General features: G+C 35.7%; 1 protein-coding gene across 1 annotated transcript in view; it reads right to left on the bottom strand.

The window, feature by feature from the left end:
• Positions 1 to 21,554, bottom strand: part of Hwt (heavyweight) — a 54,935-nt gene extending 33,381 nt beyond the window's left edge. Inside the window, exon 1 of the mRNA XM_064072540.1 lies at positions 21,164 to 21,554. Coding sequence (XP_063928610.1) covers positions 21,164 to 21,493 — 330 coding nt within the window. The 5' untranslated portion in view covers positions 21,494 to 21,554. The remainder of the gene's footprint in view (positions 1 to 21,163) is intronic.
• Positions 21,555 to 25,731: the final 4,177 nt, after the last annotated feature.

Below are 25,731 nucleotides of genomic sequence, written 5' to 3'. Positions count from 1 at the left end.
CGCCGAAAGTGTACTTACGTTTGTCTAGAAAGTTCTTTTGAATACACTAACTGCTTTAAGTTTAGCTCGAATGGAATCACCACGGCATTTGATGTCTGCATTTCCAGTCGTTAAACCCAATTATTGCAACCGATTCGGGTTTTTCTTAATAGAACTGTCATTTTTGAGACTGTTAATAAGTGGTCATGAGTAATGAGAGTGATCCCCTCGTAATTATGATCCCCTGGTTAGATAGTTGGATGGGTCTATCCTGATCCGAGTGGGCAGTTTGATGGTGTCAGCGTAATAACTCCTTGAATATTTACGCAATATTAACATTTCAGTGTAATTAAGCTTGACAGGAAGTCAAATGTATAGGTATCGCGCCAGCATCCCAAACAAAACAAAAATGCTAATAGATAAAACAGCTTTATGGCCTTTATTTACATTGTTTTGTTTCTGTTATAAACCAGTGCAATAAATCAGTCTGCAGGCATTGTTTGCGTATAATTTCGTTAATTTCAAAATGAGCTTTTACCGTTTCTAAAACGTGACAGCGGTCATACATGGATAACATATAAAGTATTTATAGGCACATCACGTATGGTAACCGATGTTCTACAGCCGGTACACGGCTACTAGATCACATTACAGCTCGTAATTTAGTCCCTATCGGGCGTCAGAAACTCCCTCCTAGTCGCACCCCTCGCACCGTACTTCGACAATAACATTTACCAGAATATTGCGTTCCTGAAGTGCACATTTTTGACAAGACGACCCTTCTTAATCGATATTTGACAACATTAAGACAATCCTTAGTATTGTTTATGGGAGAGAACCCCAGAAGGGTGTTGTATCGATTCCCTTTTCATTTATGAATCGAGACACTCAACCCGCTCCGGAATTCCATATTAGTGATTTTAATGGGGTGCATCACAAGGTTTTCCCTTAAGACCCACTTTATGGTGCTACATTTCGAATTAGTTTAGATTGGGTTTGCATGGAGAAACGCATAATAGAGTTGGTTTTCCTCCAAAAAGAAAAGCCACATTTTTCTGGTCGTGTACAAAGTGATATATACACTCCCGCATGTATAAAATATGCCGTCTGGAATGTGACGAAATTTAGTTTTCCGGTGGCTGCTAACTGAAGAAGCACAAAGCCTTAGGATGCGTCATAGGTGAGGGACAAGGATTAAATTCTTCTTGGAATCAAGAGGGTCGCTCTGGGAACCGACGCAGGGGGTGACTAACGCTGAATACTTTTATGCGACATATAATTTAATGCTTTATAGCTTTGATTGCCCCCGAACCCAATTTTTTAATATCAGTATTTACGATCGGATCACCTTTTTTATTTTTACCAACTAGCTACAAAGTGTAACTAACGTAAATACGATTGTCTGAAGTCGAACAATAAAACCTCATGACTCATCGCGCCCCTTTGCATTTATTATTCATCGCATTTCTGAGATTTGGCGTGATTGATTAACTTAATATAGCGAGAAATGTTGTCATTTTTAAAATGACTCGAGCGGATTTTGTTGACCGCAATGTCACAAATACCAAGTTTCTGAAGAGCAATTTAAACTCTGTCACTTTTTTACATCAAACAAATTAAACCGTCATCGTGCAAGTTGCTGAAGTTTTAACAGCGTTTAGTTTTTTTAAAACAGGAAATTCCCGCGAAAATGAAGTTTTTAATTATGCATTCAAAAAACTTCGTTTTATTCTTGCTTAATCTCGATGCTGTACTTAAAACTTCCGTCGATTGTCAGTGTCAAAGTTCGTGCACGAGGTCCGTGCAGGTTATGTTTTGACACATGACACTTAAAATAAGTCAAAAAGCAAGTATTCTAGAGCAAAATAACAAATGACACTCACCGATTTGTGCTCAGGTGGCTGTTACAACAACTGAAAATGTATACGCACAAATGTAAATAAATCAAGCGTGCTTTCCCTCCGGACCTTGGGAAAATACTGTATAGGAGATGACTCATTCGCTATATATAGAATCAAGTACGTTGTGACATCAGCAAGCTCCAATAAGGACGGAAAAGCTGAGCTTGCGCTTTCACACTTTCCACGCTTTTATCAAATCGATTTTCGGACTTGCGCAAAAGAAAAACACTTTCATTTTTGTCCGTTGCGGTTTTGATGGTTATTTCTTTTATGCTTTATGGATGTGTAAGCTCTTACTGAAGGATAAGCTTGCACCTGCACAAAAATGTTTTTATTAATGAACGTGGGCGAGATTGGCCGCTCGCTGCGAAACTCGCCCCGACTTTCAAAATGAATTTTTAATTTTATTTCCACAAAAAAAACTACTCAAACTTTCAATTTCGCCGGATTAAAATTTTTTGGCAATTAAATTAGCCACATTTTCTGTACTCATTTCGTTTTTAATTTTCAAATTGCTGAAAAATTAAGTACTCGCGAACGTTATTGCGGCCGGGAAATTAAACGCAACTTAATTAGAAATATGAACCGTCTTCTGAAAGTAATAACGAGGTAAATCAACTTTTTATTTTAAGGTATCGGATCAATTTACTGTTGTCGGTCCATCTGTAACCTAGTTTCGCCGGCTATGAATATCTTAATTGATAAGCGAGGTATTGCTGATTATTACAATGCACAAAAATTCCAAAGTACAAAATACACATACATACATGTTTCGTCTCCGCTGACCAAATAAATTGCTCTAAAACTGCTGCATGTGTCGGCAATAAATCTCGCAACCGAAATCTACAAAATAAATTTTGATTAAGGGCATCATAAAGCCGAACGTAATACTTTTAAGTTTGTATTGGAAATAAAGAAAATTTACGCCATTTACTTCGCAATAATAATTAAGGCATCAAATAAACACATATAATAATTGGCAAAGGAAATAGAAATATTTTTAGGGTGCCATAAATCAATTGTACGTTCGTTTACTATTATTAACTGTCTTTTAATTTAGTATCATTTGTAATGTACGTAGATTAATTACCCAAGGTTTTAATTTTTTTGTAGTTGAAATATATCCCACCGCTGATCCGTGTTGTTAATATCGTGTTAATACGCGGGTGTAATCTCATTATTATTACCCTCGTCTTTTTGTTTAATTAAAGTAAAACAAAAGAGATCCGGTTGATAAATTCACCTGTCACATTTAAAAATTACTTTCCCATATAAAGTATATCATTACGATCTCGTTATTCTCCGTAGCGCTGAACGCCAGATCAAACGCGATGAACGCACAAAAAGCTTGAGATTTAGACAGGTGAAGTGCATTGTTCTGTTGAAAAAAAAATAAATGAACGCGTCGAAAGCGCAAAGCGTAAATATTTTGACATTTGCTACTTAAGGGATTTTTTAGGTATTCAAGCCCAGTCGTGAAATAATTGAAGTTGTTTGAAAGGACGCAATCAAACGACAATTGGGCTTTTCCATTAACATTCCCCGGCAGATTTTTTCCCGGCCAGACCGATGTAAGATTTGCATAAGTTTACCCTTTGGAAACGATGTGATTGTTATTAAAACACAATTTTACATAGCGATTCGTGGAAAGAAACTTTAATAAAGCGTATTAATGTAAATTTATTCGTCGCCACAACCATACCCAAAAATTAAACGACGCAATCGGGCGTCATGTGTTTAGCTTGCGACGATTTTCTTAGGGGAGTCCTTTTATGTTTTAGTGATATGAGGGCGGTAGGGGAGAGGCGGGAGTCGGACACGGAAAGGACCGACCCTCAAGCGCCGGAAATGGACATCTCATCACAAGTAACGCGCGAAATGTCTGCATAACAACACATAATACACATACTAAACTCGGCAGACAAATATTCCACAAAATATATATGTATATATGAAAAAACTAAAAAACTAGAGGAAGTAGGTGAAAACTCACTACAAATTACTGCAGAGGTGTGTATTTAGACAGGTTTAGCAATCCTTGTTTTGTAGTTGCGGTAATTTATGCCAGCCTGCACTTCCTTCCCCTATGGTCATACACCCTCCGATTTAAATCACTTAGAGCAGCAAACGGAAGGTATCTGAAGTCCATAGATTTATAGTACATAGTCTTGCGCTTCGCAGTCAACTATCGATTCATGTAAATTGTTTCATGAATAAAACAATAACATTACTTTTGTGTTTTTGTCTGTCATCGCTACAACACCACTGTGGAATGAAGTTCTTTTGTGCAAAATTATAGCTCGTCGACCCTCAAGTATGATCATTTCCACAAAGCCACCGAATCGATTATTACAAGATAACCGGAACTGAAGCGCCGCATTTACTTAGTGCTATCACCCTTTAATAAACCCCGAAAGAGGACAATACCATCATAGATGCGGGAGAAGATATTTGCGAACGAGATCATTCCATTTTCGTCCATGGTTTCACTATGCGGGAAATTCGCAGCATATGGTTTCCTGGTTATTTATTTGTCCGGAAAATTGAATTTGTTTGCTAACAATTCCAGAAAGAGAAAAAATTGCATTATTTTAAGGTTAAAAAGCAATATATTTTCTGTCCGTTTCATCAATAAATAATTTATTAACCTGAATGGGATGTCGATATCCTTTTTAAGGGTAATTGGAATGATCTCATATATTGTTGTTCCATGGTTTCAAACTAGCTCATTCTATTGTTACATAAATCTGGATAAACTAATAGCCGCACGTGCCTCCACGTGACAAATTCATCGACAATGAGCAACCAATTACACAAAAAGGATTGCTCGGTGGGAGCCGTTTCTTTCTTTACCAATAAATCAGCTATTGTATCGCAGGATCAAATAAATTTGAGCCCGGGTGGTATCGAACAAATTAACATTGTCGTAAATTAATATATATAAACCCCCACCTACACGTTAATGTCGTGAACATAACCTCACATAGTGTTCTAATTCATCTATGATTCATATATAGTCCGCACGCGGCAATCTTGTATCAATCTTACTTATATTGTAAATGACCATAGTGTTTAGTACCAGATATCAATAAAAATTGAAAACCATAAGTTTCAGGTTATGTCAACCAATTTTGTCGTTTTATGCTTTTCGTGACCATAAACGGCACAATAAATAAATGTTAAACTACCATTGTGTTTTATCTTGTAATGTTTGCAATATTTTTAAGTATCACAGCACATTTATCACGCTTTATTGCGGATCGAAAAATTTAAACCAATATGGAACACTTCCGTAAGATAAAATAGTCAGTGCTTTACTCTGAAACCAAATTAGATATACAAATTTACAAGAGTTGTTAGATTTATTAAAACATTACTATAACCCTAATTACCATTAATTACACAACTTTGTCTAGTTTGACCCTGCATGAACAGTTAAACTTAACAGCACTCTCAAAAATCTAAAGAAAGGTGTCCCATAGTATATTCTTGGTTCACCTTTTTTTACTTTAGTTGTAAACAGGAAAATATCCCCACAGCTACATTTTGAGAGTTGGGCCATTCTGGAGCTTGTTTTGTCTCTATATTTAGCCCTTTTTACTTCCTGAGCGTAAGCAAAGGAAGTGCTGCAATCGTGTCCGTCGGCCGACTCTCTCCTTTTACGTTTTCTCGACCTTTCATGGCTCCTAGAGTATGAAGAAATAGGTTTTCCGTTTCCGTCTGTCTGTCCGTCTGTTTGCCGTCCCGGGTTTTTATTAGGCAGATAATTTCCGAACGTACTGGGCCGATTGTTGTCAAATTTTGCATTTATATTAGGAATATCCTGTAGATGGTGAAACCCTAACCAGAATTCGCTTATCATCCCCATCAATAATGTAATGACGTCACTTCAAAATTGCGCATAGTAAATGGGTTTTAAATTGTATGAAATAAGATAGGGCTACACATGTAGTTTACGACTCCGTATTGAGTTTTTCCTCTAAATGTCCAGATTTTTAGGAAAACACATTTTCCAATTTAATTTTGAATCTGAAAAACCGAGTGATTTGAAATCTTGGAGATGTTTTAAAGTTATCATAAGGATGGTAAATTTTTGATCAAACTGTAAAAAATTGATGACGCCACCCCAAAATTTTTCTGAATAAATCCTATTTAAAATGAACAAAATATCATGAGTCTGTACTTGTGATTTATCATTCCATTCATATTTTTTGGATTTGCATATACAGAGTCACCCAAAAAAATTACATACAATACAGTTATTTTTATTATTACACTGCACCAATCCAAATTGATATACGTGTCCTTGCAAAGGTGTTTATGGCGTCATCACAAAATTGTGTAAAGGAAAAAAGTCAACCCGAAAATGCTGTATATGTTTTCTTGTATGTCAGGAACGAGAGAAGTTCTGTTGAAATAACTTTTTAGAACATGATACTCAAAAACATGTTTTTAATTTCTTATAAAAAAATAAGTATTTTGCAGTTAAGGTCCGTCCCCTTGGTTCACGGCAAATAAAAAAAAAATCATCACAATTGAGACAGGGTGGGTGGGCGGGCAAACATTTTGCCTTTTTGTTTCAATAATATAAGGCCCGCCCACCCGCCCTATCCCAATTCTGACCATTTTTTTATTCGTCGTAAGCCGAGGGGCGAAGCTTAATTGTTAAATCCTTACTTTGCTACGAGTATTTACTATGTGAAATATGTTTTTAAGTAATCGTGTTATACACTGACCGGCAAAAAAACCGGCCACCCTGAAAATATGCATAGTGCTGACTACGATCGTTCTAGAATTTTTGAAAAACACGATAGTCAAAAACATGTTTTTAATTTCGTGTGAAGACATAAGTATTTTGCAGTTAAGTTCCGCCCCCTTGGTTCACGGCGAATAAAAAAAAATCATCAGAATTGAGACAGGGTGGGTGGGCGGGCTTACATTTTGCCTTTTTGTTTCAATAATATAAGGCCCGCCCACCCACCCTATCTCAATTCTGACCATTTTTTTATTCGTTTAAGCCGAGGGGCGAAGCTTAATTGTTAAATCCTTACTTTGCTACGAGAAATTACTATGTGAAATATGTTTTTAAGTAATCGTGTTATACATTGACCCGCAAAAAAACCGGCCACCCTGAAAATATGCATAGTGCTGAGTACGATCGTTCTAGAATTTTTGAAAAACACGATAGTCAAAAACATGTTTTTAATTTCGTGTGAAGACATAAGTATTTTGCAGTAAAGTTCCGCCCCCTTGGTTCACGGTGAATAAAAAAAAAATCACCACAATTGAGAAAGGGCGGGTGGGCGGGCTTACATTTTGCCTTTTGTTTTAATAGTATAAGGCCCGCCCACCCGCCCTATCTCAATTGTGATGATTTTTTTTATTCGTGGCAAGCCGAGGGGCGAAGCTTAATCGTTAAATCCTTATTTTGCTACGAGAAATTAGTGAAACATGATTTTAAGTAATCGTGTTATGCACTTACTGGCAAAAAAACCGGTCACCCTGAAAATATGCATAGCGCTGACTACGACCGTTCTAGTATTCTTTGAAAAACACGATTCTCAAAAACATGTTTTTAATTTCGTGTGAAGAAATAAGTATTTTGCAGTTAAGTTGCGCCCCCTTGGTTCACGGCGAATAAAAAAAATCATCACAATTGGGATAGGGCGGGTGGGCGGGCTTACATTTTGTCTTTTTGTTTTAATATGTGTACGCTTCTTTTCACAACATGAAACTTTAAATATGTTTAAAATGGAAAATTTGTATAAGGAAATCGATTTTGCAAATAGGCTGCGCCCCATAATTGCAAAATCCATATTTCCTTGCAAAAATGTATGATTTTAACCATGTTTTAAGTTTATTGTTGTGAAAAATGGCTGTGTATATTAAGAAAAAAAAAGGCAAAATATAAGCCCCGCCCACCCACCCTATCTCAATTGTGATGATTTTTTTATTTCGTCGTAAGCTGAGGGACGGGACTGAATTGTTAAATCCTTATTTTTCTACGAGAAATTACCTTATGGAACATGTTCTTAAGTAATCGTGTTATATAAAGAAAACCAAAAGAGAAGCCCCACCCATCCGTCTGGATCTCAATCGTGATGAATTTTTCATTCGTTGTCCGACCGCGGGGCGGAGCCTAATTGCAAAATCGATAGTTTCCTAGAAAAATTTACCATTTTAGACATGTTTTACCTTTCTTGTTCTGAAAAGAAGACTGCACATATTAAGAAAAAGGGGCAAAATGTAGTTATAGTACCTAATCTGTTTTTGAGACGAATAGCAATAAATCTTGTTGATTTAAACGTCGAGAACTATCTTCAACAATGCATAAGTACTGATAGAAAGCTACAGTGTAGAAAATGTTGATATGTATTTAAAATATGGGGGTTTCGGTAAACAGGTAATTAAATTAGAGTTGTCAACTAGAAGAATGGCTCCCTTACTTCAGTCGATTTTCCTTCAAGTTGGCAGCACTGCAGATTACCGCAATTTGATTGGTTGAAAACCCAACGTCAATGGCACCGTAACAGCGAAAGAATACGAAGACATAGGTCTCCTGTTCCGTCTGTCTGTCTGTCTGTCTGTCTGTCTGTCTGTCCGTCTGTCTGCCGTCCCATGTTTTTGCAGGGTGATTCTTCTGTGATTTTCTAGCTGTGCAAGTGAGTTGTCGTTGTCGCCACTGGCCAGATTCATCTGTCAGTTATAGAAACGCTTCGTTTTCCGAAAAGAAGTCGATTGGAGTAAGTTTGCATGTTCTGGTGGCTATAGATCCGACAAAATCGTTGCAATTTTTACCAAATTTTCGTATAATTTCTAACGATTTCACCCCGCTACAGACTGGAAGACGTCAAAAAACTTTAATATTTTAGTTATAAACCAGTTTCCTGATGAAATTTGTACATTTGAGTGACTGGAGACGTTGTGAGCATTTCCCGTTGTCAGATGCACCTGTGAGCAGCGGAAATTATTCATTTTCGAAAACGGAGTCGATTTGAGTCAATTTGCACGTTTTGGTAGAAACAGATAATCATAACCTCAAAATAAATACGTACAGTATTTACCGAGTTTCTGTTAACGTTTCAAAGCCCTACCAACACGGAAATGCCGACTAAATTCTTCAATTCAAAGCGATAAATCTATTTTCGCTTCAAATTTCAGTGTAGCCGCGAGTTCTGAGCGTTCTGGGTATGCTAAACACACTAAACACATCAGGTGTGAATAAATCGCCTCAGATTCCGGAAAGGAGACGGTTTTGCTCGGATCTTAGAGAATGTTAGATCCAGAATTTTCCCTCTCTGGTAAACATGTAGGCTTAACAACTATTTGAATGGGTGACTTTGGCAGTCTTGCGTCGACATTTGTAACGTCGCAGACTATTTTGCGGTCTTTCAACACACGCCTTCTTTTCATTACTGCATGTATTAAAGAAAACGTAAAAATGATCGTTGAAAATTGGATACCATCCGTCCGCGGTAATGAATGAAGCAAACATTTTCATATCAATAAAGTGTCAAGATTGTTGGCGTTTTTTAGTAAAGACCTTTGACGCGATTATAAAATTCTTCATCGCGTGATCGCACACTTATTGTCAGTTCCGTCGTCGTGTGAACTGATTCACGACACAGTCTATTACAGCAGAGAAGCGATGTGAGCTAATTCAAGCAGTCTGCACTCATATTTTCGTGACCAGGATGCAGGCTGTAAAATTTTCCATAGCAGTTTCCAGTAGTGCGCTTCCATAAACCTATCGCAATATATCTAGAACAAAATTTAGAACTACAGGTGCACTTTATGGGGATAATCTCACAGTTTTTCCACTCTAGACAGACAGCTAATTGAGGAATTACCCAGCAACTCTCATACCTTTCATGACGAGCTTCTTATTTATTACGGGCGATTTAAGTTCTAAAGGAAAAACTTAACAAATTTAACTTATCTAATTAAACTTGAAAAATGAAAGGTATATTAAAGTGCCGACGGCGATGAACAAAAACTTTGACGGTTTTGTTTAAAAATCCATTAATAATTTCGCGGTGGTACATGTATTTGCACAAACGTTTCAATTTTCGTGTAGCGACTCGTTTCATTTTCGTATTAATACTAACGGCAGTTTGAGCGCTGGTGCACTACTGATTAGGAAAATCCCTTCATGTGCCGGATGGACTGGAATAATTAAAATAGGAATCGGCTAACTGAAATGAAAGCGTGGATCTTTCAGGCGTGAAATATATTCAAAAATAACATTCACAAACGAAACGCACATTTAACGTTATTCAGACGTTACGAGTTGAATTTTATTTATATCATCGCTGCTGGAATGTTGTTACGTTCAACGCTTTTCTCAAATAACTCAAGAGGATAAAAATGTTAGAAAATAATTCCTAAGTGTCATCCTTTGTTACATACGGTGTCGGAATTCGCAAAATTCGCGGTCCAAAATGGCGGAGGCGCCGGGTTCACCAGATAATGTGCAGCTCGCTGAAATTCCGGTCCATATTTCTATATTTAATTAAGATAAAATGAAATATCCGAAGAATGCCTAGTTCAAGACAAAGATCGTGGAAGCTTTGAGAATTTGTCTTAATTTCGAGCAACGTAGCATGTTTTTGTTTAACTAAGCTCCTTCGTAAAGAATAGTAAAAAAGGTAATAAATCTCGTTAACAGACAGAACGAGCTACTTAACAATAACCCGGGATGATAAAATTGTACGCTTAATTATTCATAACAAGGTTAGGCTTTAAGTACGTTTGACCGCACACGCATTATCATCATAGGTTAGAAAGTTACTTTAGCAACATTTTGAAACTTGACAGTTGCTCAAACAGTTTGACCGCGTGTGTTACAACACATGTGCCTACTTCGATTAACACACACCGGAATGATAAAAACTGTCTTTATAGTCCTTACATCATAAAAACTTTTCTCGCAACGGGTGTGGCTTGACTGAAGGAAACAGAACGTTAAAAAGTTGCATGCTTCGGGTCGAGATCCTCCACGTTCTCCACATATGCCATTTATAACAGTGATTTTGTTAATAAATAATTTCAGGTTAAACCTTCACGTCTCTATCTATCTCTATAAGTGGTCGTGAGCAGCAATTATTTGCTGTCGTATTCTTTATTTATTGTTCGTGCGTAAGGGGAAGACAAATCCCAAAGGTATTTCCTTGTGGTTGCATGTCCATAAATATAGGTGGTGTTGAGCTCAAAACTGTCATGCTACAGCTTAATCTCGAAAAAAAGTAATCAAGGGATTTAGAGATTTTGCAAATTAAAATCGTGGATATATATATATTGGGGAAGAAACAGAATTTCCTACTGCGATTTATGCAACTGTAATAAACCTCCGAGTAAAAGTTTATGCCTGCTGTGGTTATGACGTAGCCATATCCAATTTCCTTAATACATCATAAAGATATTTTATTGATAATAAAATGTTGTCTGTACTTAATATAATTGTTTATTTTATTTGTTTCCGCTCCGAATTGTTTCGCTCACCTACGCGGAGAGCAACAGATGACTGTTTGGCACACTCTCGTTTATTACATCAAAAATTACATTACATTTAAATTACCCGCCAAATCTTATTTATTTAAATGGAAACTTCTCACACATTACAAGTTTAGATGTTATGTAGTGTGACAACAGTTCTTTAGATATTATAACTAACATTATTTTTACTAATTAGGTCATTTATTTCATACGTTTTTCGATATAGTGAATTTTTTGTAGAAGGGTTTAAATTTATTTTATTAATCTTCGTTATAATTCAAATTTCATCACCATTTTCGTATTCAAAAAGACATTATTACAACACCGAATGTTTAGAATTCCACGGAAATGGTTATGAAAAAACACATTAAATAAATGAAATAATCCCTCATCACGATCAGTTCTACATAAACAGGTTAAAAGTGTCAGCAAAATTTTAAACGAATAAAGAATTCATAAGGTAGCATGCGTCAAAAATGGATGTGTATTTTTTTTGACGTTTCAACATTTATTGTAACAGGCATAGGAACTTTAGCATCTATTATTCAAGCTAAAATTCATGGAAAAACCATTAAACAGATGATTTTCCTTTGTTTTCAGTCATACATATTTCATATTTTTTTTATTGAGTGGGTGTAAACACCCACATTTTGTTGTATTTTCCACGCACGGTATAGACAAAATTTAAAGAACTTAAACGTAATTCAGTGATTGGTCGTAACCCTAACCACCGAACGTAAAAATTATCTCCGTCTAGGAGAAACCGTTCGCTTTAAAATCAATTTTCAATCACGCGGTCGACCAGAAGGCAATTTTTACTTTTCTTCTGGCAGAAATCCCGATGGTATTAAAAAAACTTTGATTGATTAATCAAAGCGAACACAACAGACTGTGATTCGTGACACTCAGGCAGAAGAGACTTTCATTTCTACATGCCAGACAAAATTGTCTCTTTGTTTCCTCTTGGGAATGAGAAACTTCTTTCCGAATCTAACAAGGACTGGCATCTTGCGTTGTTCGCAATTAAAATTTCATTCGCCTTGAAAGCGTCCATGGAAATGTCTAATCAAAATATAAAAGCAGATTCAATTCATAGAAATGTGTCTGTTTAATGAACAAGAGCTAGGTTTAAAGGAGAACAGCGCCCTCGATGTGCAAGCTAGCGCAGCTAAACGGCTCTTTAATGGGTTTGACTCCACACTAAAGCTTGCAGCTTATGTACAGCTAAATCATGCTGACTCTAGGACAAAAGTTTAATGCACAGTGTTAACTAATTTGCATAATTAAACAATGAACAGTTATGCGGTAATGAAACTCTCAAATTCTGCAACTGATGCATGAAGTTTATTTACACTTGATGCTGTCAACGCTACACAAATCAACTCTCTACATCGTCTCGGGATTCGGGGCTCACATTAATAATTAGTTAACTAAACTACAAACTAAAATCAATATTTTAAGGAACCTTAACTACCACTACAAAACTGTTTTAAAGTGTTACTTCTTTGAAGGGTTTCTATTTAGACAAATAACATATTTAAAATAGAACGCCAGAACTAGAACTAAAGTTAAACGTAGAAAAAACCAGTAACTGTCACTCTAGTCGTACTTAGGTAACTTAAATAAACGAGAAAGTTTTCAGTTTTATAAAGACAGTATAAATTAGCTTGTTTTGAAATTTCAGATGTGTACCCAGCCGAACACTTTTCCCTACTTATTATAAAACCCTTGTTTACCACTCGCTGTCAGCAAAACATCAGATTGACTTAATTTTAAGTTTAATACGATCAACAAAGTAAGTTGGAACGATCTGGGATTACGGAAAAGTTAACGAAATTAGAAAATAAAACTCCAAATTTGAGTTTATAAAGCCGACCGCGGTTAGCAAAGCTCTGATACTCGTTTAAGTAAATAAAGTTAAATTAAATGTCATACGGTTCTGAAAATGAGTTTGAGAACTTTCATATTTATCGATTTTAAAACATCCGCTATTTGTGTTTGGTATTTCTTCAAAGCCTTCTTGTATGATTCAGAACATGAAAATTTATAGACAGTTGTAATAACAACTAGGGTACTAAAAATAGTAAAACAAATAACTATTACTATTATTATTTTTTATAAATGTGTAGTTTTTTAATTTATTTTTTTACAAAGGAGAGTTACAAATGAGTAAATTAAAATGATAAAGTGGTTTAAAGACGTGACTGGAGGTAATGCAGGTTAAATTCGATAATGTTGCTTTAAAAACCACCCCTGTGGCGCCGCCCACAACTTCTATTTTTAAATGGTAAATATTCCTGCTTGATATAAATTTTTAAACTGGAACATAACCCAAAAAAAAAGCAAAACAAACCTTTGAACTTTGAATGTTGCGCGTTAAACAAATAAGACAGTCGGTATACTTTAGTACTTTTATTATTTTAAGTATACATGGTGTCCTTTACAAAACTTGTAAAAATTGAATCTCCAACAAGATTTTGTTTTGTATTTGTATGTTTATATTTCTTTATATGTTTGGAAAAAAAAAGAAAAATTTAAACTGTAGTAATAATGATAATTAAATATGCATAGTTGTAGCGGATAATTAAGAATACAGCGCATGCGCATTGCAGGAATTTATGCTGCTGGTCTTAATTAATGTGAATCTGAAGGTCAACTAACAGACAAGCGGGTATAGTAACATAAATCAAACATTAGTAAAGATTTATCTAACAAACTTTGTCAGATGACGTCATCGATTTTCCTAAAAAAAAAAAGAATGATGAAGAAAAGGAAAGACCGGTAAATAACAGGATTGCTCTAAGGATTACAAATTTTTAAGTAATACTGATTTACCCATTCCCTTCGGAAAACTAATGACGTCATGTCAAACTGTCGTGCAAAAAAAATTGGACCACAATTAAAACGTGAGAAATGCGGCAAATATACAAGTAAGCATAGACAATAGAGGAATTTCAGAAACAGATCAATCATCAAACCATTTCCTATACACTTCATCACATGGCCTGGCATGCTTGAAATTAGATATCTCTGTTGTTGAGGTAGATGATACAAAGCTTCTTGAATACGTCATCGATTTTCACCGAAAATGATGAGGGAATGCTGCAGAACACTAAGTAGCTGTTGCTGATACACATTTCAAGTGATGGCTGACGAAAACCACAATTATGTCAAAATTTTCCAAATTTTTCGTTGCGATTACTTTGAAGACTGATTCTTGTTGAGTGTAGGGATGGTAACAGGAAAAAAACAACTAGCACAACTAAAAAATTTAACACCTCGTCTAATTTCCTTGAAACTTTGAGAAGATAGTAATGTCGCCCCCACTAAAAAGTTGATGACGTCATTTAAAAAATTACTACGTAAATCTTGTTGAGGTTAATGCGATGTGATTGAGTGGGAAGTAAATTCGGTGTAGCTAACTTTGCTGATTTTTTATTTGGTAGTTCTAACCCTCTTCGAGCATGTTCCTGATATTAAACTTGAACTGTCATATTTGATAACTATGTTCTAGTGAGAGATCATCCCAGCACACGCACACACTCCGAGGTAAAGTGATTTATGTGTTAAATCGTTGCGGTAATTCTGAGCATGAGGTAGAAATAGTGGAAAATGGCTCGAAGATATATAGCCACTTAACAAACGTGCGAAAAAACTATCCACTTAGCTAATTTAATCTCACACCCTCCCCATAAACCATAAACAATTTTCTTTCAGAATCAAGTCGATCGTTAAGATAGGGAAATTTCTGGTCGTAGAGTATTATTGGAATTTCCTGACGATGTATAAGATTAAAGTTAAGACTAACAGTGTGAGTCAATCCTTCAACCTAAAATAAACTTTTACATTTAGCTGTGCATACTTTTCTTATTCTTTTTGTAATCTATGTATAACACGGAAATACACTAAACCAGATATAAATATATCAGTTTAGCAACACATCATCATCAACTATAAATTCGAGGAATGTGTGCTCGACAAAAACCATATTTTTTAAGAATAATAATCAAAATATGTACAGCCACATTTCGTTCCGACGCGTTCAGGCCACGGAAAATTAAACTTATTTACGTAATAGGTGGCAATTAAACCTGCCGTTTTTTCGTTTTAAATGGTAAATATCTCATTCATTATTCAGGGGATACCCCTACGGGTGACATCATTTTCATTAGTAGATCGAAAAGCAAAAACGTGCTGGGGTGACAAACACAAAAAAACTTAATATTTCCGTTATTTTAAACGCCGCTTCATAGCCGCTCCGTCGGCTCTCTGAGCTCGCGTTACTAACGTATTAATTTGCTTTATTTACATTCATAAGTTTGACATTTACGTAAAACGAGGCGACAGATTTGAATACGGTTCACGCGATTGTTTTTTTCTTGTTGAATATTTATTTTTAAAGACTTTCTGAGGCAGCATTTTGTTTTATAAATGGTTTTGCGACCTTTTCTACGTAATTTAAATTACTACATCCTGAAACGGGTTCTAAATTTACCTCACAAAAAATATTTTGCTTGTGTAGGTCCAAGATACCGCAAACGCACTATTTTTGTATACTAATGACATTTTGTACCGAAAAGTTGAAGCTCTTAATCCCTGAAACATACCATGAGTTGAGCAGTTTCAAAGGCTACTTGTCTATAAAATTTTCAACAGCACAGACAGACAGGCAGACGACCGGAGATTTAATTTTTATGTCTAGGAGCGATAAAATGTCGACAATAATAAAATTATCCATTGATCAAATAGATACTATTGGAAAAATGTATAAGCTCAAACTAGGGACGTCAAAAAGGCACTCACTTTTAAAAAAGTTGTCTAAAAATTACGAAAAACTCAGGGATGTAGATCTCGACATGCTGATTCCAAAAATACAGCATGTTGATGGTCAACGAGCAACATTTTCGAAAGAATCGGTACGAAATGCAAAATTTTGTAGATTTCTAAAAATTTCGATATTTCGACGGTCGATTCCGGAAAAACGGTTGCAGTTATCAAAGAAACGAGACCGGAAGTGAGTTCTTGAGCCCGAAATCTACAGGAAAATGTGTTTAGTTAAGTTTCGAAAATGTCAAAATTTGGCCGAAATTTGAAAAAGAAAAAATTTCACTTTTAAAAAAGTCGTCTAAAAATTACGAAAAAATTCAGTGATGTAGATCTCGACATGCCGATTCCAAAAATACAGCATGTTTTCGATAGAATCGGTACTAAATGCGAAATTTTGAAAATTTCTAAAAATTTCGATATTTCGATGGTCGATTCCGGAAAAACGGTTGCAGTTATCAAAGAAACGAGACCGGAAGTGAGTTCTAGAGCCCGAAATCTACAGAAAAATGCGTTTAGTTAAGTTTCGAAAATGTCAAAATTTGGCCGAAATTTGAAGAAGGGGGGGACCATTGAAAAAATTTCATTTTTGAAAAAGTCGTCTAAAAATTACGAAAAAATTCAGGGATGTAGATATCGACATGCTGATTCCAAAAATACAAAATGCGAATTTTTTGGAAAATTTCTAAAAATTTGGATATTTCGACGGTCGATTCCGGAAAAACGGTTGCAGTTATCAAAGAAACGAAGCCGGAAGTGAGTTCTAGAACTCGATATCTACAAGAAAAGTGAGGGTGAGTGGGCGGGGCTAGTTCCGGCTAAGGTAAGACTGATTTTGGCAAATGACATATTATCTAAGAAAATATATGGTGGACGGGTGGGGCTAGTACTCCACGGAACTTACGTCATTTAATATAACATAAAATTATAAGATTAGAATAAAAAATCTTTAATTAACTAATGCCCTCTTACACAGATAATCTCCGAAAATACTTGACGATTGTTGTACAAATTTTATATGCATATTAAGAATATCGTCTATATGGTAAAATGACAACCAAAACTCACTAACAATCTCCAAAATTTACATTATTAAATGCTATTTACATTTTGTTAATAAAATACTCTGCACTTGTGGTTTATGAATCCGTGTTGAGTTCAAATCTGAGAGGCGGCACGTTTTCATGACCCACTTCGACCCTATAATCATTTATAGAAACTCTGTATAACTAGCACATTTCGGTATATTTAGCATTTCTAATCATAATGTTTTTAAAATTTGACAATTAAATTGCTACCTCGAATTATACAATTGTCGCCGATGAAAGAGTTTCGCCTCTGGTATGGTTGACATACTGAGTTACCGTGCTCTTTTGTCTTATTCATAACCCTGCTCCTGAAGATGCCACTTACGAAAGTGTGCGAAACGTTGAGCCCAAAAATTTAACTTACACGGTTCCAACCCGGAAAACGATCATGTATTGATTCTGACCGTGTAAGCCTCCGAAATTATAGCTATGTATACTAACCTCATTTGAGATACACCTGTTAAAACTTTTATGACTCAAACTGGCTTTGTGGACCGGACCGTAAGATTATTACTGTCCATTGTTGGCATAATGTAGCTGTGAACTGAGTTAAGTAATACAACAGCCAGTTTGACTTATAAGGTTGGTTAAGTCATAAAACTTTTAACAGGTGTATGTCAAATGAGGTTACTATACACACATGGATACTTCTGCAGACTCTAGGAAAAAGTTAAACTTAGTCCCACCCACCAATCCGTTCTCTCATTTTTTTTCCTTCTGAAATAAGAAATAAATCTTATGACAAATAATACAACAAAAAAATTATTTAGCGCTAATTTCGATTAGTTCCCACTCTCGCTCTACAAAAGAACAAATACCTAAACCCCGCCCACCCACCCGCCTCCTTTTCGGTGATTAATTTTATCTGCTCTGATTGAAGGGTGGATCTTATGCAGAAATAAAATAAGTCGCTAGAATGAGAAGAGGGAGGGTGGGCGGGGCTAGTACTTGTTAATTTAAGACTGATTTTGGCAAGTAATATACTCTCTAAGAAAATAGAGGGCGGGTGGGCGGGGCTAGTACTTGCGATGATAAGACCGAACAATATTAAAAGTAGTAACTTGATATACGTAGTCGTCTTTTCAGAACAAGAAACTTAAAACATGGTTAAAATGATAAATTCTTGTAGATAAATGTGGATCTTGCAATTAAGCCCCGCCTCGCGGTCTGACAACGAATGAAAAATTCATCACAATTAAGAATTGAAATTGGGAACACGATACTCAAAGACATGTTTTTAGTTTGTCGTAGGGCAGTAAGGATTTTGCAGTTAAGCTCCGCCCCCTGGGCTCATAACGAATAAAAAAAATCATCAAAATTGAGATGGGGCGGGTGGGCGGGGCTACATTTTGCCTTGTTTTTTTAAAATGTGTAATCATCTTTCCACAAGTTAAAACATGTTTAAAATAGTAAATTTATATAGGAAAATATCGTTTTGCTATTACGCTCCGCCCCGCGGTCTGACAACGAATGAAAAATTCATCACGATTGAGATCGAGACGGATGGGTGGGGCTTCTCTTTTGGTTTTCTTTTTGAATTAAAACATTTAGTTTTCTTTGTATAACACAATTACTTAAGAATATGGTAATGTCTCGTAGAAAAATAAGGATTTAATTAAGCCCCGACCCTCGGCTCACGACCAACAAAAAAATCATCAGAGTTGAGATAGGGCGGATGGGCGGGGCTTATCTTTTACCTTTTTTTTTTTTCTTAATATACATAGCCATTTTTTCACAACAAGGAACTTAGAACTGGTTAAAATAGTACAAATGACAATTTCCTAGAGAGTAGATCATTTCCCAAAATCAGTCTTATCTTGGCAAATACTAGTCTATATACTATAAGATGGATCTTATACTGAAAAGAAATAAAATCGTTAGAATGAGAACAGGGCGGGTGGGCGGGGCTAGTACTTGCCAAGAAAAGACTGATTTTGGCAGATGACGTACCATCTAAAAAAATAAAGGGCGGGTGGGCGGGGCGAGTATTTGCCAAGATAAGACTGATTTTGGGAAATGATCTACTCTCTAGGAAAAAAAAGGGCCAGTGGATGGGGCTAATACTTGCCAAAATAAATTGATTTTGTTAAATGACGTACCCCCTAGGAAAATAAAGGGCGGGTGGGCAGCGCTAGGACTTGCTAAGATAAGACTGATTTTGCTAAATAACATACCTTCTAAATAAAGGGCGGGTGGGCGGGGCTAGTATTTGCCAATATAAGACTAATTTTGCCAAATTACATAACCTCTATGAAAATAAAGGGCTGGTGGGCATTCCTACTTCTACTTACCAAGATACGACTGATTTTGGCAAATTACATACCTTCTAAAAAAAGGTCGGGTGGGCGGGGCTAGTATTTGCCAAAATAAGACTGATTTTGCCAAATTACATGATCTCTATGAAAATAAAGGGGTGGTGGGCGGGCCTAGTACTTGCCAAGATACGACTGATTTTGGCAAATAACATATCCTGTAAGAAAAGAGAGGGTGGGTGGGTGGGGCTAGTACTTGCCAGAATAAGACTGCTTTTTCAAAATTACATAGCTTCTAAAAAAAAAGGGCGGGTGGGCGGGTCTGGTATTTGCCAAGATAAGACTGATTTTGGGAAATATTATATTCTCTAGGAAAATAATATAACACATGCGTGTTACATTATTTTTGTTAAAAGCAATTATTGGGGGCTTTTGGAAATGGAAATTTAATGTTCACTATTAGGCGGACTGTAGTTTACCTATTCAAATTGATATATTTGTCCCTACTAAAATGTTGATGACGTCATCACAAAGTTTTAGTAATGAAAATTCAGTGGGAAGTCCACATACGAATTTTTTGTATGAGTATGAAGAATCTTCGCAAGCAATATGTTAATGTGCGAACCCTTTAAATCTTAGCTTGCATTATTTATGCCATAATTTGGTATAAATCTGATGTTTTAGGAGAAGTTTGCCGCCAGCTAGGAATATAATTTCTTAGACAGCAGTTCAGCTTAGTTTAAAGTTTTACGATGGAAATAATTTACATACATTTTAATATTTAATAAATAAGTACCATTATCAAAGCAATTTAACTAATAAAACGTTTTAATAAAGTTCTAATGAGTGGACGAATCAAGACTAATTTAATTTTCAAGTATTTTAGGGTTCAAATAAATAATATCCTGTTTCCGTTTGGTCAGAAGTAACAACTACAAAAAGCAAACATACATGTCAAAAATACTTTTATTTGTTTTAAGATTTTTGCTTATATTATGGCACAAAAATAACATGTGTATCTTATACAGCAGTTACCGGAAAAGTTTTAAATGAATGGAACAAAGTAAAAGAAGTAAAAGTTTCCCGGAACGAGGAAAATTTTCGTGTTATCGCTATCAGACTACTACGCTACAACTACCTGATAGTAAAATTGTCGGTAGTATTCGGATTCTATTAAAATCCGTAAGATCCAGCTCATGACAGTGGCAATGCATATAAACATGTTTGACTCACTCGTTGTCATTGTAATCATAACACAACAAAAATAATAAACAATCGTGATGAATAATACGCGATTATTGAAACGAAAACAAAAATCATAACAAATAAGTTTATTAATATCAAGAACTTACGTCGGAGGCAAAGGTTAAAACGTTAGACAAAAGAGAACTAGCCTCAATTACAGTGTTTTAGAAATAGCCTGTAAACAGTAAGAAAGGTCAAAATTCGTGGAACTGTTGTAAATTCAGGCGAAAAGTAAAGCAGCTCCAGGTCAACAGGTTATCGATGTTTAATTTTGGAACGAGATAAGCAGCAGAAGTCGCGGGGCGCCGAAAACAACGAGAAGGCCTTTCGGGCTCGGCCTACCCCAAAATCCACCTGTTATGCTAGGGGTGCGACTCACCTTTTTGCCCAAAGTGGAGGCCTCCTCGCTGCCCCTGATGAACCTCTCGAACTTGAAGCTGTTCGACCGGTACAGCTCGTTGTCGCACCTTTTGCTGCAGAACCTCCTGGTGATGGCCCTGGACTTGCAGGACTTACAGTCTTTTACGGATTCCCAATCAATATTAAATAAACCGCGCGATTTTTTGTTCTCCTGACTGGACCTCCGCCTGGACTTGCTCCTGCGGCGCCGACGGACTTTCGTCTTTTCTTCGGTGGGGCCCTGATCGGGCCCTTTTGTCTCGGTTTGAGTCCTTTTCGAAAGACCCACACGTTTTAGCACTCTGTCCATTTCCACGGTGTGGTCTGTACTGTCGTAAAAGCGCGACTTGATGCGCAACTGCTCGCGCAGTCAGCTGCTTTCGATTTAGGGTAAATGCAAATTAACAACCCTTACACAACACGTGTCTTTGACAGATTTTATCTTTTATTCAAACTATCGGTGACTCATTTTCGGCCGATGCCCGAATGAGGATTCGCCTATGCTCGCCGATGACCCTACCGATGAATAGATCGCTACGCGCCGGCTGTAGGTCAGGGGTGGCCTTTTTTTAATTATGATACTAATTAGGAATTATGAGCTTATTTAAAACCCTTTGCGAATTAAATGCGAACCTTGATATCTAACCTTTCGCCGCCGCTTTTTATAATATTTTATTCCGGACCACCGGTGTCCCTTCGGAACGACCCGACCAGAGACAATTTGATTATTTTAATCTTCGAAATATTTTTTTAGCTAAAATGATTGCCTCGTGTCTCTCTCCGTACATTAAAATTACCATTCAAAATTACAATACGCGCTAAGCATCCTTCGATTACTATTTTTAGCGGAGTTAACACCTTTTAACTTCGCTTTACTAGCTTATAAGTGTTTCCAGCTTCAACAGATGTGCGCACGTACTATTATTATTGTTATTACCAACGAGGAATGTGACATGACATTAAAATCCAGACGTTACAAAAAAAAAAAAATAAATAAACGCTATATGAAAAACAATAGTAAAAAAATGTAATACAAATTTTACGAATTTTCAAGTTCGTGAAATAAGTTTTAACGATGTAATTAAGGTAATAATCAACTCAAAATAAGCCAACTGTTGATTGTTATGGCATAAACTCAAAAATGTTAATAAGTGTGAAAAATCTGGTAATATCCAAACAATACATTCCACGAATCTCTCAAGATCAACGAATAAAACTGGTCCCAGGTTGTTTCGACAGAACTTGCCTCGCCCCTTAGGTACTACAACACACCCAGCTTTTCCGAAAAATTTTGCAATCAATTTTGCGATTTTTTTAGGCAAATTTTGGTTAGGATATTCCTAATGCCTAATAAAAATCGACACAGACGACAAACAGACCGAAACGGGCGACCTGTTTATTATTTTGTACTCTAGAAGTCACGAAACATCGAGAAAACTTGAAAGTAGCCAGTCGCCCGATAGACTCGATTACAATACTACCTTAATTTACGTTCCATTTTTGTGAGATCCCCTATAACTTAAAACAAAGCAGAAATTTTGTTATGACGTAATTTATTTTTTAGTTGATGACGTCATCACATATAAAATTTGAATAGATAGAGTGTAATAGTAATAATAACAGTAACGTATGTCGAAATTTTCAGGAAAATGGGGTGAGGCGTTCGTGATTTGATCAATAAAATATATTGCTTCATTCATTAATTTACCCTGCGTACGCATTTCTAAAGAATATGAATGCACTGATGTGGATTCATAATTTTTTACACATTTCGGATAAAATTTATTTGGAAATATTTTGAAACGACGTTATCAAATTTTTGGGGAAATAAACAGATAAATATTGACTAACAATGTACCATACTTAAGATAACCTTAAAATGTTTGCAAGATTTCGGAGCATTGGGTGTCGCAATGTCAATTAGTAAAGTGTTATACAATTTTTTTTTTTTTTCAAAAATCCACATGTCTAGAGGCGTTGAAGTAAGCAATTTTATAAAATTTAAATAAATTGTTAATTTGTGCTTTAAAAAGAAAACATTATTTTGATTGAAAAGTTTACATACATCGTAAAATGTTTTGACTTATCGTTTCGATTTGTCATTTTTGACAGCACAATTTCAATTTAATCATTAAACATGTTTGAGTCACCCTGTATACGCTAATCGAAAAAAATTAATGTGACAAGTACAGACTCATCATATTTTGTACATTTTAGACAGGATTTATTCAGCAAAAGTTTGGGGTGACGTCATCAATTTTTTAGGGGGGATGAACAAATACATTTTGATGAAAAATTTACCATGCATATGAAAACTGTAAAACATCTCCAAGATTTCAAAACATTCGATTTGGTAGTTCCTGATTAAATCAATTAAATAAATTCACGCATTCATTATCATCCAAAAAATATGAATAGAATGATAAAGCACAAGTACAGACTTATCATATTTTGTACATTTTAGATAGCAAAATTTTGGGGTAACGTCATCAATTTTTTGGAGGGGACAAGTAAATATATTTTGATAAAAAATATATTATGCTTATCATAACAGTAAAGCATCTCCAAGATTTCAAAGCATTCGGTTTTGCACATTCAAAATTAAATTGCAAAATGTTGTTTTATAATTTTGATTTTTTTTCCAAAAATTTGGAAATTTCGGGTAAAAACTCAATACGGATTCGCAAACTACATGTGTCGGACTATGTTATTTCATACAATTTAAAACCCATTTACTATGTGGAATTTTGAAGTGACGTCATCACATTATTGGTGGGGATGATTAGGCAAATTTTGGTTAGCGTTTTACCATCGACATGATATACCTAATATAAATACAAAATTTGACAACAATCGGCCTAGTACTTTAGGAGATAATCTGTCTAATAAGAATCCGGGACGGCAGACAGACGGACAGATAGACGGACAAACAGACGGACTGACAGGCCGACAAACAGACGGAAACGGGATACCTATTTCTTCGTACTCTAAGGGCCATGAAAGGTCGAGAAAACGTAAAAGCAGAGAGTCGGCCGACAGACTCGATTACAATACTTCCTTTACTTACGATCGGGAAGTAAACAAATAATGAAATATTTCAAAGAGAATAAAATGTATCAACGATTTTAGGAGCAAACTATCAAGATTTATTGCAATAAGTCATCTAATTAATTTAACAATTAAAAGCTCTAACAGTAATGAATTTCAAATGTAATTTTCTGTCGTCCAACAAAAGCGTGGCTCAAAGTTCCACTGTGGACCCAGTAATTTTTCTTATATATATTAATGGCTTGGAAAGTTGGGGAAATCGATACCAAATTTATAACATTTTATAACCGGCTTGTTCGAAAAATTAATATATGTATATTTTCTTCTAAATTTATTTTTTTTTTTTTAAATAAATCCTATAAGTTAATAATTATAAATAATACCAGTCTAGTCTTGTCTGTCAATTTGGATTTCTTTGCGAAAATCTGGACGCCCAGGAAAAACTCAAGCCGGATTCATAAATCACAGATACAGGAATCTACTACTACTACATATAATTTTCAGATGACGTCATCAAATTAACAACCTTTTTACAGTTCAAATTCTGCTCCAATATAAGTTTCTGAAACGAAATCCAACAAAAACGCCCGCTTACCTTTATGAAAGCGAAATGAGTAAATATTTAAAACAGTTTCCGTTCTCATATAATCTCTGAACAAATTCTTTCATTACTCCGACTGATGGTAATAAAACGGAATTAGAACCTACAAGAAGCTCTTGTTTGTTGGTTTTTTCTCCATCCATTTGTGACGTACATAATTAATTTTTTCAAAGAGGATTTAATAATTCCTTAATTTTCTGCTAAATACACTTTCTCCTAAAAACAGTCCCTTTAAACTTGCTTTGAAGAACGTCTAAACAGCATCCTGTTTTTGCATATTTGCAGAAATATCGTCGCAGTATGCTGGGAAATCAATAGCAAACCAGCTCTTTCAAGGGCAGCCATAATTTTTTTAAACCCTCATAAAATGTTTAAATCTCGTATTTAAAGTCCTAGTTAATGAATAATTCGGGAGACAATGTAATGAAACGGTCCAGAATATTACGAAAGCGGCAATAAATATATAATACACACTTCAGTCGTACCTACCCCGGTCGGCGAATTCCTACTATAACCTTAATTTAGTATTTCGCTATTAGGTACCTGTTTAGTCTGACTTTAGTAAATTTGTACTTCTTTGGTTTAGAATAGGAAAAACTGAACCCTGAAGACGGAAAGAGCCAACTCAGGGTAGAGACAGACACACTTTTCTTTCTCAGGGTCATTCAAGGCTAAATTGACAATTTCAGAATTATAGTAGGACTATTCACTGGACACATAGTGATGCCGAGCTCCGGTCTAACCTTCCAGATGCATCACTATGTGCTACCTAGGTGAAGTTGACACTATTGACAATCCATGACCCGAGAACCAGTCGTGAAATATCCATATCTGTCTTCCGACCTTGAAAAAGTACTCCACGGCTACGGATGTTTGTAGGAAAATGAGGCAGCCCTCAA

This window comes from Zophobas morio, unplaced genomic scaffold (genome assembly GCF_036711695.1).
Source record: "Zophobas morio isolate AGI-343-1 ecotype UQ-CSIRO unplaced genomic scaffold, CSIRO_AGI_Zmor_V1 ptg000044l, whole genome shotgun sequence".
Classification (NCBI taxonomy): domain Eukaryota; kingdom Metazoa; phylum Arthropoda; class Insecta; order Coleoptera; family Tenebrionidae; genus Zophobas; species Zophobas morio.
This window is presented reverse-complemented; position numbering and strand designations above follow the sequence as displayed.